Source organism: Sprattus sprattus, assembly GCF_963457725.1.
Source record: "Sprattus sprattus genome assembly, chromosome: 15".
Lineage (NCBI taxonomy): Eukaryota > Metazoa > Chordata > Actinopteri > Clupeiformes > Clupeidae > Sprattus > Sprattus sprattus.
This window is the reverse complement of record NC_137913.1, coordinates 31,398,196-31,410,616: the sequence shown is the minus strand read 5'-3', so window position 1 is coordinate 31,410,616 and position 12,421 is coordinate 31,398,196. Positions and strand designations below refer to the sequence as shown.

The 12,421-nt window shown below is 44.8% G+C and overlaps 1 protein-coding gene across 1 annotated transcript in view; it reads right to left on the bottom strand.

The window, feature by feature from the left end:
* Window positions 1–291: 291 nt before the first annotated feature.
* The window catches only part of plat (plasminogen activator, tissue), a gene marked incomplete at its 5' end in the record, with an annotated part of 14,535 nt that continues 2,405 nt past the window's right edge, over window positions 292–12,421 (bottom strand). Inside the window, 9 exons of the mRNA XM_080852676.1 lie at window positions 292–614; window positions 900–1,048; window positions 1,228–1,368; window positions 2,020–2,156; window positions 2,473–2,686; window positions 3,293–3,355; window positions 4,743–4,828; window positions 5,244–5,418; window positions 12,182–12,273. Of these exons, the coding sequence (XP_080708802.1) occupies window positions 453–614; window positions 900–1,048; window positions 1,228–1,368; window positions 2,020–2,156; window positions 2,473–2,686; window positions 3,293–3,355; window positions 4,743–4,828; window positions 5,244–5,418; window positions 12,182–12,273 (1,219 nt within the window). The 3' untranslated portion in view covers window positions 292–452. The remainder of the gene's footprint in view (window positions 615–899; window positions 1,049–1,227; window positions 1,369–2,019; window positions 2,157–2,472; window positions 2,687–3,292; window positions 3,356–4,742; window positions 4,829–5,243; window positions 5,419–12,181; window positions 12,274–12,421) is intronic.

Genomic DNA, 12,421 nt, shown 5'->3' with positions numbered 1-12,421 from the left:
GAAATGAACCAGATGGACCCCGACTGACCCCCACAGCACACTGGACTCCTTAAAGGAGGCCTTTCATTTGGTTTCTGCTGAGGGGATGAGGGGGCCGTTTGGAGCGAGGGCCGACCAAGCAGAACACAACTAGAGGGCTGGGTCTCTGAGGAAGGAAGGGCACTTAGGCATAGGGGGTAACGGGGTGGGGGAACTGGCCTCGGTTGGGGGGGAGGGGCTGTAAGAGCTTGCATAGGGCACTTAGGCATAGGGGGTTACAGGGTGGGGAAACTGGCCTCGGTTGGGTGGGGGAGGGGGGCTGTTACAGCGGGCTACCTAATGTTGGCCAGTCACTGAGCAGACTGTCCTATGAGTGTACCTGGAGTCAGATCGTCCTTAGGTCATGATGTATGTGCGTTTGTGTAATTGTATGTATTTGGTGTGTGTGTGTGTGTGTGTGTGTGTGTGTGCTTTCAGTTGCTCCTCATCTTGCTGGAGATCCAGTCAATGTAGTGTGTGACGCGTGTGTAGACTCCTGGGGTGTCCGGCTTGCCACAGCCATCTCCCCAGCTGATGAGCCCCATCAGAGTCATCCGCCCGTCGCTGAAGCACACCAGAGGACCTCCAGAGTCGCCCTGCAGACGGAGAGAGGAGGAGGAGGGATAGAGAGAGAGAGGAGGAGGAGGAGGAGGGACAGAGGGAGAGAGAGGAGGAGGGACAGAGAGAGAGAGAAGTTTTTATTTTCATTTCATTTTAATGCTTACATTATTATTACCCATGTGTATACATATGCATGTGTGTGTGAGTGTAAGTATGTCTCTATGTTTGTGTGTGTGTGTGTGTGAATGTGTCTGTGTGTGTGTGAGACAGACAGAGAAAGAGAGGAGAGAGAGAGAGACAGGAAAGATGGCCGATCTTACCTTGCAGGCGTCGTCCAGCCCTCTGGTGTCTCCAGCACAGAGCATGTTTGCAGTGACCTCACGGCCGGCCAGCTTCTCCGATACGCAGCGGTCCCGGGGCCATAGCCTCACGCGCCCCTGCTTCACCCGCTCCGAGTAGAATGGAGAGACTGAGAGGACAAGAGGAGAGAACCAGAGGAGAGGAGGAGAGGAGTGTGGATAGACGAGAGGAGTCATATTACTTCACTGGCACAAAAGCACTCAGAATATAACACACACACTCTCACACACAGACACACACACACACACCTACGTGTATGTAAAGTGGGCAGACGGTGTGTGTTCTTACATTCGTGCTCTTTGCCGTAGCCAGAGATCTCACACTCGGTCCAGTCTGGCAGCTTGAGTGAGGGCTCGGGCAGGCAGACAGGCAGCACCTCTGGGCTGTGGACAGCGCACAGGCCGCTCTCACTCTTCAGCTTCAGCAGGGCTGTCAGCACAGGCACAGAGCACAGAGGGCACATGCTGTTATAACACCTCATATAAAGCCCTTATAACCACTCCATACACATTTGGCAGATGCCTTCATCCAGAAAACTTCAAACATACAACTATTATAATGATAGTTTATTAGTATACTATTGTTATATGTTTCCTGGTTACACAACATCTATAACGCAATTAAGTTTTTACCATTACATCATCTGTAGAGATGCAATGTACAAAGTGACAGAGGTGGCAGCTGGCAAAGACTGTTATAACACCTGACATAACACATGACATAACACCTTTATAAACACTATGTAACATGTGCTGACATGTCTAGAGAATCACAACAACTCTAGTGTTGCTAGACAAATGGGGTCCCACTGTATATTCCACCCGGAATGTCATACAGAGCCTTTCTATTCAATATTGGTTCTGTTCATCAAGGGCTGCTTCATAATAGCATAGAGTCAACATTATATTGTTAAAAAAATGTATTGGTATATGTGGTTATATTTATTGGTGTATGTGGTTATATTTACGTGTGTGTTTGTATGTGTGTGTGTGTGTGTGTGTGTGTGTGTGTGTGTGTGTGTGTGTGTGTGTGTGTGTGTGTGTGTGTGTGTGTGTGTGTGTGTGTGTGTGTGTGTCTCACCGATGTCATTGTCATAGGTCTCATCTATGTACTGTTCATGGATCCAGTACTTTTCCACCTCAAATATCTGATCAGAGCTGGAGTTTTCCAGCCTAAACGTACGGCCCAAAATCACCTGCACTCTGTCTGCCGCAAAACTACACGCACAGAGAGACACACACACACAGACACACACACAGACACACACACAGACACACACACACACACACACACAGACCGAACACACACACACACAGAGTTAAAATCTCATGATACATAAAATCATTAAAATATGCATGTTACACACCCTTCTTGAAAGCAGGGTGGAGCGGATGGCACCCAGCAGGAGTTGATGAGAACTCCCCTACACAAGACACACACACACACACACACAGACACACACACACACACACACACACACACACACACACACACACACACACACACACATGATATGAAGAGCATGTCACACACCCTTCCTGGAAGCAGTGTGCGGCTGAAAGCACCCAGCAGGAGTTGATGAGGACTCCCCCACACAGGAAGCTGTGTGCCCTGGACCTGGGGCGGTACACTGTGATGGCCGCTTGCCAAGGCTGCTCCTTGATGTCACTGTCCTTGCCTCCTCGCATCCTGAACGAGGGAGCAGAGAGAGAGGAAGAGCCTGGAGCAGCCCGCTGACCACAGCTTCCTGAGGAAGGGGAGAGAGAGAGAGGATCATTTAAAAGTGGATAAGGTGCAGACAACTTTTTTTGTACTCTTTTTAAACTTTTTTAGTTCTAGTATCAATACTGATTCATTTTTCTAATTTTCTTCTATTCTAATCAATATTGATGTCATTTTTATTGTTAAGAAACCAATTTATTTACACATTTACACATGGACACACGGTTTGGCAACCCAAGAATTCTTGTCATGTCAATAAAGTTGTGAAAACAAGTGACAGAGACAGACAGAGAGAGACAGGCAGAAAGATAGCCAGACAGGAAGAGCAAACGAGACGATGGAAGGAGAGAGATAGATTGATCATGATAGATAGATAGATAGATTGATCATGATAGATAGATAGATAGATTGATAGAAAGAAAGATAGATAGTAAGACAGAAAGCACATAGTTCTGACATGCTCACGCACATACACATACAGTTCTTAATTTTGTGAGACACACAGCATTGTACCCACACTCACAGACACACACACACCCGCACACACACACACACACACACACACACACACACACACACACACACACACACACACACACACACACACACACACACAAACAAGCAAACATACCTCTGTTGTCATTGGTGGTTGGTGCTCTAGGACCAAGTGTGGTAATTGTGGAGGAAGTCCTCGCTGTAGATTAAAAAGAAGCTGCAATTGATACATGGCTCTTTTCTCTCTCCCTCTCTCTCTCTTTGTCTTTCTCCCTCTCACACACACACACACTTACACACATACACAGTACTTACTCACACAAACACACATAGAGACACAAACGAAAACACCTGCATCCAATTACCAATTGACATCATTGGCATACAGCGCACACCCTTCGATGCGAGCTCAAACACTCACACACCGCAAAACACACTTGTGCATGAAGTAAGAGTTCGGTTAGACCCCAACATCCCCAGTCAAGCCAAAGACAGCTCGTCAGCCTTATGAACGAGGGGAGGGGAGGGGGGTCCAATCTGACCACAACATCCTCTGTGGCGTTACCATGGAGACAGATGATTGCTTTGGGAGTAGCTCGCATTCGCAGGCCCTTGTTGCATAAGAGGGTGTAAGATTCATGATCAAGCAGCTGCTGTGACCACCAGCAGAATATCCAAAAGGGTTATCTTATCATGGTCACAAAGGAAAAGTCCCCACACTGGTATTGCTCAGACACCTGGGGTCAGGAAGCAAACTGAGGTGTGAGTGACTGCAATTAATCATAGTATGGGAATGGGGGAGGCCATTGAGAACCATCTCAGACTCAGACAGAGAAACCAGATTATCAGATACAACAACAAAAGGTTGCCAGACCTGTTTGCATTACAAGCCTAGGTCATTTACATTAGAAGCCTAGGACTAGGAGTGGTCTTAAAAACAGTATATATGGCTTGAATTGTGGATGTTTGTTATTCAGTCCTACAGCGCTGAATCCGGAGTAAGGCTGCTTCGTCACTGCACATTACTAGAATAAAGATTGCTGCATCAGAAACAAAGAAACCTCCTTCATTTCTTACAAGGGTTTATGCTGCATCGGACGTACAGGCCGCAGTCAAGGACTCATCGGGATGACGCTCTCTCCCTCTCACTCACTCGCTCTCATTTCCTCTCTCTCTCTCTCTCTCCCTCTCTCACTCTCTCTTCCTCCCTGTCGCTCCTTCCTCTCTCTCTCTCTCTCGCTTACTCTCTCTCTCTCTCTCTCTCTGTATCTCTCTGTCCATCTTTTACTCCTTTCCTCCCCTCAGTCTTTTCTTCTCTATCTATCCATTTAGCTATCTATCTATCTATCTATCTATCACATTTTAACTGTGCTTTTCATTCACTCATTTCTTCTCTCTTTCTCTTTCTCTTTCTCTCTCTCATCACATTCTATAATCACTTTTATGATTTCAAGATGGACCATTAGTCATTACAGTTCAAGGCAGCTGGAGGCTGATGCCATACCACACTCATAGCTGGCGGGACAGGCCATAATGACCTCAGCTGGGGTCACCGTGACGTTGCTATGGAGACGGTGTGTACTCACGACATTTGGGGATGGCGCAGAGCTCCCAGGTCAACTTGGTGCCTTTGTAGGTGTGACACCAGGGACTGAGATCACCATCAGGATTCCTACAGACAGACACAGAACAGTCAGATGTGTGTGTGTGTGTGTGTGTGTGTGTATGTGTGTGTGTGTGTGTGGTTGTGGGTGTGTGTGTGTGGTTGTGGGTGTGTGTGTGTATGTGTGTGTGTGTGTGTGTGTGTGTGTGTGTGTGTGTGTGTGTGTGTGTGTGTGTGTGTGTGTGTGTGTGTGAGTGCATATGTGTGTGTGTGTGTGTGTGTGTGTGTGTGTGTGTGTGTGTGTGTGTGTGTGTGTGTGTGTGCGTATGTGAGTGAGTCTGTGTGTGTGTGTGTAAGTGAGTGAGTCTGTGTGTGTGTGTGTGCATATGTGTGTGTGTGTGTGTGTGTGTGTGTGTGTGTGTGTGTGTGTGTGTGTGTGTGTGTGTGTGTGTGTGTGTGTGTGTGTGTGCGTGTGTGTGTTGACCTGCAGAAGTTGTGGCTGCTCAGGCCCAGGTCGCGGGCGTCGGGTCTCCAGGCGGTGTAGAACTTCCGTGAGGCGGCAGGCGAGTCCCAGGTCAGACATTTGGAGCCGCTCTTAGTGAGCGCCGCCGTCCCACGATAGGAGCGGCCCGTGCCCAGCACACACTCCAGGTTGGGGTCTGGAGGAGGGAGAGAGAGTGGGATGCTCTTTTAACGCTTAAGTTTCCATCAATGAAAAAGGAAAATCTAAAAAACATGACACCCATACACACAGAATAAAAACAAACAAACAAACACACACAGACACACACACACACACACACACAAACACACACACACACACACACACACACACACACACACATCCCAGCTGTACATGGGTTTGACTCCATAGAATGGGAGCAAACAGAGAGCATATGGCATGTGGTATACACCAGACCCATCAACATGTGATTACACACAATAAACAGTTTAAACAGGGAGAACACTAAGCCCGAATACATGTGTCAATTTAACCCACCCAAATCGCGTTTAAGCCGGTAAAAGCTCATAATTCGCTTATAATTGCCTCATGTAGCTCACGCCTAAATTTGACCCGGTCATTTTTCTGACGATGTCTGAGCCTTTTGAGAGAGGTGGTCTACCCCGATCGTTCAGCTCAAAAAGGGTGGGTCAAATAAGGCCGATGTAACATTGGGATGGCGGTGACAGGGAATCCACTCATAGGGAGTGTTATGCGCATGCGTGACTGCGTGGAGATGACCCAACCGCTTGTACACAATCCATCCCCATCAGTGGCGGCTGGTGGTTTTTAAAGTGAGGGAGGAAGGACTGTGCGCCTTGTTGCCATTGGCCTGCTTATTCCGTTGGTGGCATAAGTATGTGAGATACAAGTTGTTTCAGGGTGTTTTTGTGGACTACAGTACTACAAAATAGCAGGTAGGGATACAATTGATACAAAGCCACCAGTGTGGCACCATTGTACTTAAAAAGCTGGTGGACAGCATGTCCTTGGACTAGACAAGGCCAGAAGGAAATGATGCAAAGCCAATTAGTCAAATCAGGCCTACTCTTGATTTTAAAAACTACATTCTAAATGTTGGGCCTACCATTTGGCCTATTTTCCCCCTCAATTACTAAAGCTATTGGTTATTATTTGACTAATTTTATTTTCAGCTGCAATTGTTTTAAGAAAATTAAGACACAAGACCAAAAGTGATGCCATTTAAAATGCTCTGAATCATTCACTAACATCCTTTCCACAATATTAAACAACAAGTTACAAAGGCAACAAGTAAGAGAACATTATTTCAGAACTATTAACATGGGCTGTTAGCCTAACATTGTTTGTGGCAAATGTGTATGTTAATGGATGTTTCAGAATGTTGGTCAATGTGTTGGCTAATTAGAATAGATACGAAACACATCGCGATCTGAAACATTCATTAACAATTTCCATTCAGAATGTCAGCTGAACGTAGACAGTCAGACTAACGGTGTTTGAACGATTTAAAAACAAAACAGTGCAGCCGATTGTTTTTTTTATGGTACCAGTGAGCTATAAGTATTTCGCATACCAGTTAGCATTAACGGCAGCGGTTTTACCATTGGGTTTAGTGACTTGGATTTTTGGAACAGGTTTCCCTGTTAGCTGCTAGTTGTCTCTTATAATTTGCAACCAACCATTTATAGCTAACCATTAATTCCGCCGATCTAAATCTTTTGGTATCCAATTAAATTGTTTATTTGGGTTATTTTCGCGACTGGTGTCGCATCCATCAGCACAACATATGCCGGGCATTTTTTTACTTTCTGTGGGTTTTGACCGACTATTTCTATGTTGTGACTGAAGCTCAGCTTGAAAATACGTTTGAGTGCTCATGCATTGCATAGAATAGAAATAGAAAAGCCTTTATTACAGTGCATGAAATGCCCTGTATTGTTATTCCTAGGCTTCTTCTTCTTCTTCTTCTTATTCTTGTTACCTTTTTCTGCGATTAATTCAGCCCGAACCGCTTAACGTAGAAACATTCAAACTTTGTCGCGTAGGTCTTGTAAAGGACACTTATGCTATGTATTTTTCACTTTTCTAAACTTTATACTTTTTAAGATATTAAATAAAAACTAATCAAAATTTTCCCATTGACTTGCATTGGGCCATTATGACATCATAATAGGGTCTTTAAACTGGCTTGCACCTGTGCTTCACTGACACCTGCGCCAAATCAAAGGAACCTCTTCTCTGTCCCTCTCAATTTAACTGTAACTAGGAACATTAAGACACCTTCCATTCTCTACTTTTTTTCTCTCCATCTCTCCATCTTTCTCTCTATCCCTCTCAGTCTACTTTCTCTCACACTCAATCTCTCTTCTTCACACAATATTTTCACTCTCTTTTTCTCTTTCACTCTTCTTTCCTTCTTCCACTCTTCTTTCCTTCTTTCACTTTTCTTTCCTTTCTTCACTCTCCTTTCTTCTTTCCTTCTTTCACTCTTCTTTCCTTTTCTTCTTTCCTTCTTCAACTATTATTTCCTTCTTTCACTCTTCTTTCCTTTCTTCACTCTTCTTTCTTTTCTTCTTCCACTCTTCTTTCCTTTATTCACTCTTCTTTCTTTTCTTCTTTCCTTCTTTCACTCTTCTTTCCTTCATCCTCTCTTCTCTCCTTTCTTCACTCTTCTATCCTTTCTTCTTTCCTTCTTCCACTCTTCTTTCCTTTCTTCTTTCCTTCTTTCACTCTTCTTTCTTTTCTTCTTCCTTTCCTAACTTTTGCATTTCATGCACTGGTATTTCCTTCAGGAAATGCATTTTCTAGTTGAACATTTAGAATTTAGTTTTTCAAATCAAGAGTAGGCCTGATTTGACTAATTGGCTTTGCATCCTTTCCTTCTGGCCTTGTCTAGTCCAAAGACATGCTGTCCACCAGCTTTTTAAGTACAATGGTGCCACACTGGTGGCTTTGTATCAATTGTATCCCTGCCTGCTATTTTGTAGTACTGTACATGTATTTATAGGATGAGTAGCAGAGCTGAGTAGATGTAGGTTGCGTTCATGAAAATGCATGCGCGCGATTGATATAGCAAAAATTAAGGAGAGTGACACATGCACGCGCATTTGGCCCCCCCACCACTGAAATCATTCCGGCGCCGCTGCAGACCATGAGAGGTCATCTGTCAGGAGGGCTCCTAAGAACTTGAAGGAGTGGACCTTCTCCACACAGTCCCTGTTGATGTAGAGTGGGGATCTGCACTTTGCCTTCTGTAGTCCAGAATTCATTCTTTAGTTTTTGTGGTGTTCAGTGAAAGATTGTTGTCTGAGCACCACACTGTCAGTTTCTGAACCTCTTCTCTGTACGTTGATTCGTCGTCTTCTGTTATGAGCCAGATCACGGTGGTGTCATCAGCAAATTTAATGATGGTGTTGGTGGGATGGGTTGGAGTACAGTCATGAGTGTACAAGGAGTACAGTAGTGGGCTCAGTACACAGCCTTGTGGAGAGCCAGTGCTAAGCGTGATGGTGGAGTGCCGAGTGGAGTGCCGAGTGCCGAGAGGTGGGTGCCGAGTTTTACAGTTTGTGGGCGGTTTGTGAGGAAGTCCTTTATCCAGGTGCAGATGGAGGGGGAGAGGCCTAGTGCAGTTAATTTTCTTACTAGTATGTCAGGGATGATAGTATTAAAAGCTGAGCTGTAGTCAATGAAGAGCATTCTTATATAGGTTCCACGGAGTTCCAGGTGGCTCAGTGCGTAGTGGAGGGCTACGTCTATTAGGGTCCGACCGATTATCGGCCACACCGATATATCGGGCCGATATTTAACATTTTGGGGATATCGGTATCGGCCATACTTTCCATAAATTCCCACCAATAAGTTCATATAATTTTCACAACCAATTTTGCAGCCGTTTCGTTCTGAACGCGCCTTCCGCTCTTGCCACTTGGAATTCATGAGCCTTGCCAAGTTGCCCCGCCCATCACAGCATCTGATTTGTTTGGCACACCGAATACAACCAATCAACACGCAAGGCTGCAAGCGGTTTGGGGGCGGGGTGCCTTCACGCTCCCTGTGACTCGTGAGCGGGTTCTAGGCGGCCAAGTGGGGCTAAGGACGGTGCTGCTACTTCTACTTGAAGCAGAGAAAACACATTTCCTTCGAGGTAAGCAAACACGAAGCAATATCCCCTGCAATATGTCAACGTTGCAGAAGCACGGCACCACAAGGTCTTTATTAATTTGTGAAACCGATCCATTTGATCTGTGTAATAATGACACAAACCTTAGCTCACGCAAGGACAACCAGAATGACAGCGAATACTCCTCACTGAAAAGGTTGTCCATAGAGCAGTCTCAACATGGTGTATAGTCCTACTACAGTAATTGTTAAAACCCCACATGGAAACGTGAACGTGTCTGTAGTTCTACACGAAAGGTGGACTGAAAGCCATGGTCAATGAAGACCAAATAAAACGTGTTTGTGTTTGTTCCCGAGACGAACCATTTAGAGCCTGCTAGCTACTTGATAGCCTGCTAGCTACTTTATAGCCTGCCTGAGTAAGAGCCAGCATAGAGGGTCGAGTATCTGCAGCCAGAGCCTTATACATTCCCATCTACGGCTCTGGTGAGAGCCTTGTTCCCTAACAAGTTACCCAGCACGGTAGAACCAACGGTGATTGGTCGCAATGTCCCTCAAATTAATGGTTGCCTCTACTGTCTCGTTGTCTTTGTGGCAATTGACAAACTTTTTTAAGTTAAATACAATTACGTTTTGGCCAGTCGCTGGGTTTCAAACTGGTGTAACATCTTGTTACGCTTAGACAGACAGGCTAGCAGTAGCTAGCAGCAAGTAGCTACAGAGATACGACAGCATCTCTGGTAGCTAATTTCAGCTTGCGCTAACTAACTTGGTGTTAGGTAAACAACTTCATGAAGACTACGCAACGCGACTCAGGCCCTAAAGGCACATTGTACGTTCAGTCTATTAGTTTCTTTATTGTTCGTTCCCAGGTTCTTTGACCATTTAATCACGCCTGGTGTGATCTCAAAGTGCTGGCATTTGGCCGATCGGTAGGGAGTTTGATGTGCGCTAGGTACAATGATCCAAATACTTCTTTGTAATTCGCCTTTATTTGTGACGTGAAAACATTATACCTAAATGCTTTCGTTTCACCTCGCCACCCAGAGGCAGACAAGCAGCCCAGCACAGCCACTAGACGTAAAATAAACTCTTGAATCAGGAGGTGGTTATCTAGGGTGACCATATTTTCATTTGGGAAAACCAGGACACCTTGGGGGGTGGGCGGTCATGTGGAGGATGCTGCTGCTTTAATAGTATTTTATTATTATTCAATTATACTGGTATATAATATAGATAGAACAAGATATTTACAGTTGGTTTATTAAAAATGCTTTTCAGTAAAAGTCAATACAGCTGACATTGACAGCTGTTTTGTGCTTCTCGGTGTCCAGGTGGATTTTCAGATCTCTAGCACCTCCATTGGACACAGAGACATATGTGCCTGCTTTGCACACTGTGCACAAGGCTTTCCATTTGTCTCGACCCGGTCTGAAAGCCGGGAAACTCTTTTGTAATTCGTCGGTAAACGAGCACTTGCGCTTCGGCATGTTGCTTGCGTATGACTGACAGTCACGTTGTCTACGTTCTGATTAATAGGGCTGACAGCATAGGGGCGGGGATTAGGCTACGTCACACGCAGCGCCGTGGGCAGTGCCCTAGTGCATGTAAATGTAATGGTCCAAAGAAGGTCATTTTAAAAACCAGGACATTTCCTCACTTTCTAAAAATAACCCGGGACACCCGGGACAGGACGTGAAATACGGACATGCATGTCCCGGGAAATACGGACGTATGGTCACCCTAGGTTATACGTGCTACTCAAAGAACAGGAGAAGCCTCACTGGGCAACATGCCGAGCAGCTGTGCTTCCTGCACTATAATGGTCTCTTACTTAATTGGCAATATTAGGCTTGGGCATTAAACCAGCCTATGGTTCATTGCAAAGTAGTTCTACAGTGATGTTTTACTCATTTCTCATAGCAGGGAGTGATTTTATTTTTCATTGATGATTATTTATTTATTGATTTATTTATTTTTCCCCAGTTTTATTCTATGTTAAGTTATTCTAAGTTAAGTTCGGCTTTATTTTACAAATGCTGCTGGCAGCTCCCTGTACTTAAAATGTTTACTATTAAAAACACTTAATGGTAGTTCGAGTCAGTGTGTGCCATTTTTTATTTATTTGAGAATTTTTTTTTTTTTTTTTCTATTTATCGGTTGCACATATCGGTTATCGGCCTCCCATTTTCATAAATATCGGTATCGGCCCTGAAAAAACCATATCGGTCGGGCCCTAACGTCTATGGTCGAATGTGAGGGGAAGGGTTAATTTGATGTGGCGAGAAACCAGTTTCTCAAAGCACTTCATTATTACAGAAAACACAGTTTTTCTATCGTTGTTGAAACACATACAACTCGTTTTCTTTCCGTCTGAGTGATTATTCAAAGAAAATGTTAAGAACAGTCTACTGATAGAAAGAAGGGAACTTTTAGCCATTACACTGCCTGTGCACGATGCGGATCCACGTTGATGTTGTTAGTAAACAAACAAGGTGTGAGCACATCTCCGTTGTCTTTGCGCATGCCCAAGGCAAGGTAACCGGTTCAAATTTCGCTCCATGTATACACGTAACGACAAGAGCCGTTTCCCTTAAAAATCTTCACACCTACTCGTGAAGACGATTCGATAAATTGGGTGGGTTAAATTGACACATGTACACGAGCCTAGTGATATATTTACAGTTTGCATATACATACATATACAGTACATGTTTTTCCACTCTTTGTTTACCGTTGTGCATGTGTATTTGCCTGTGTGTGTGTGTGTGTGTGTGTGTGTGTGTGTGTGTGTGTGTGTGTGTGTGTGTATGTCCTACCTGTCGCACAGGTGGGTAGAGTGCAAAATTCCCAAGCGATCTGTGTGCCTTTGTATACGTAACACCAAGGCCTAGAGTCTGCATCTGGGTTTCTGAAACAGAACAGATTATCATGAGTAAGAGGGAGAGAGTGCATATGTTTGTGTGTTTGTGTGTGTGTGTGTGTGTGTGCGTGCATGCGTGTGTGTGTGTGTGTGTTTGTGAGTGTGTTTGTGTGTGTGTGTGTGTGTGTGCGTGCAT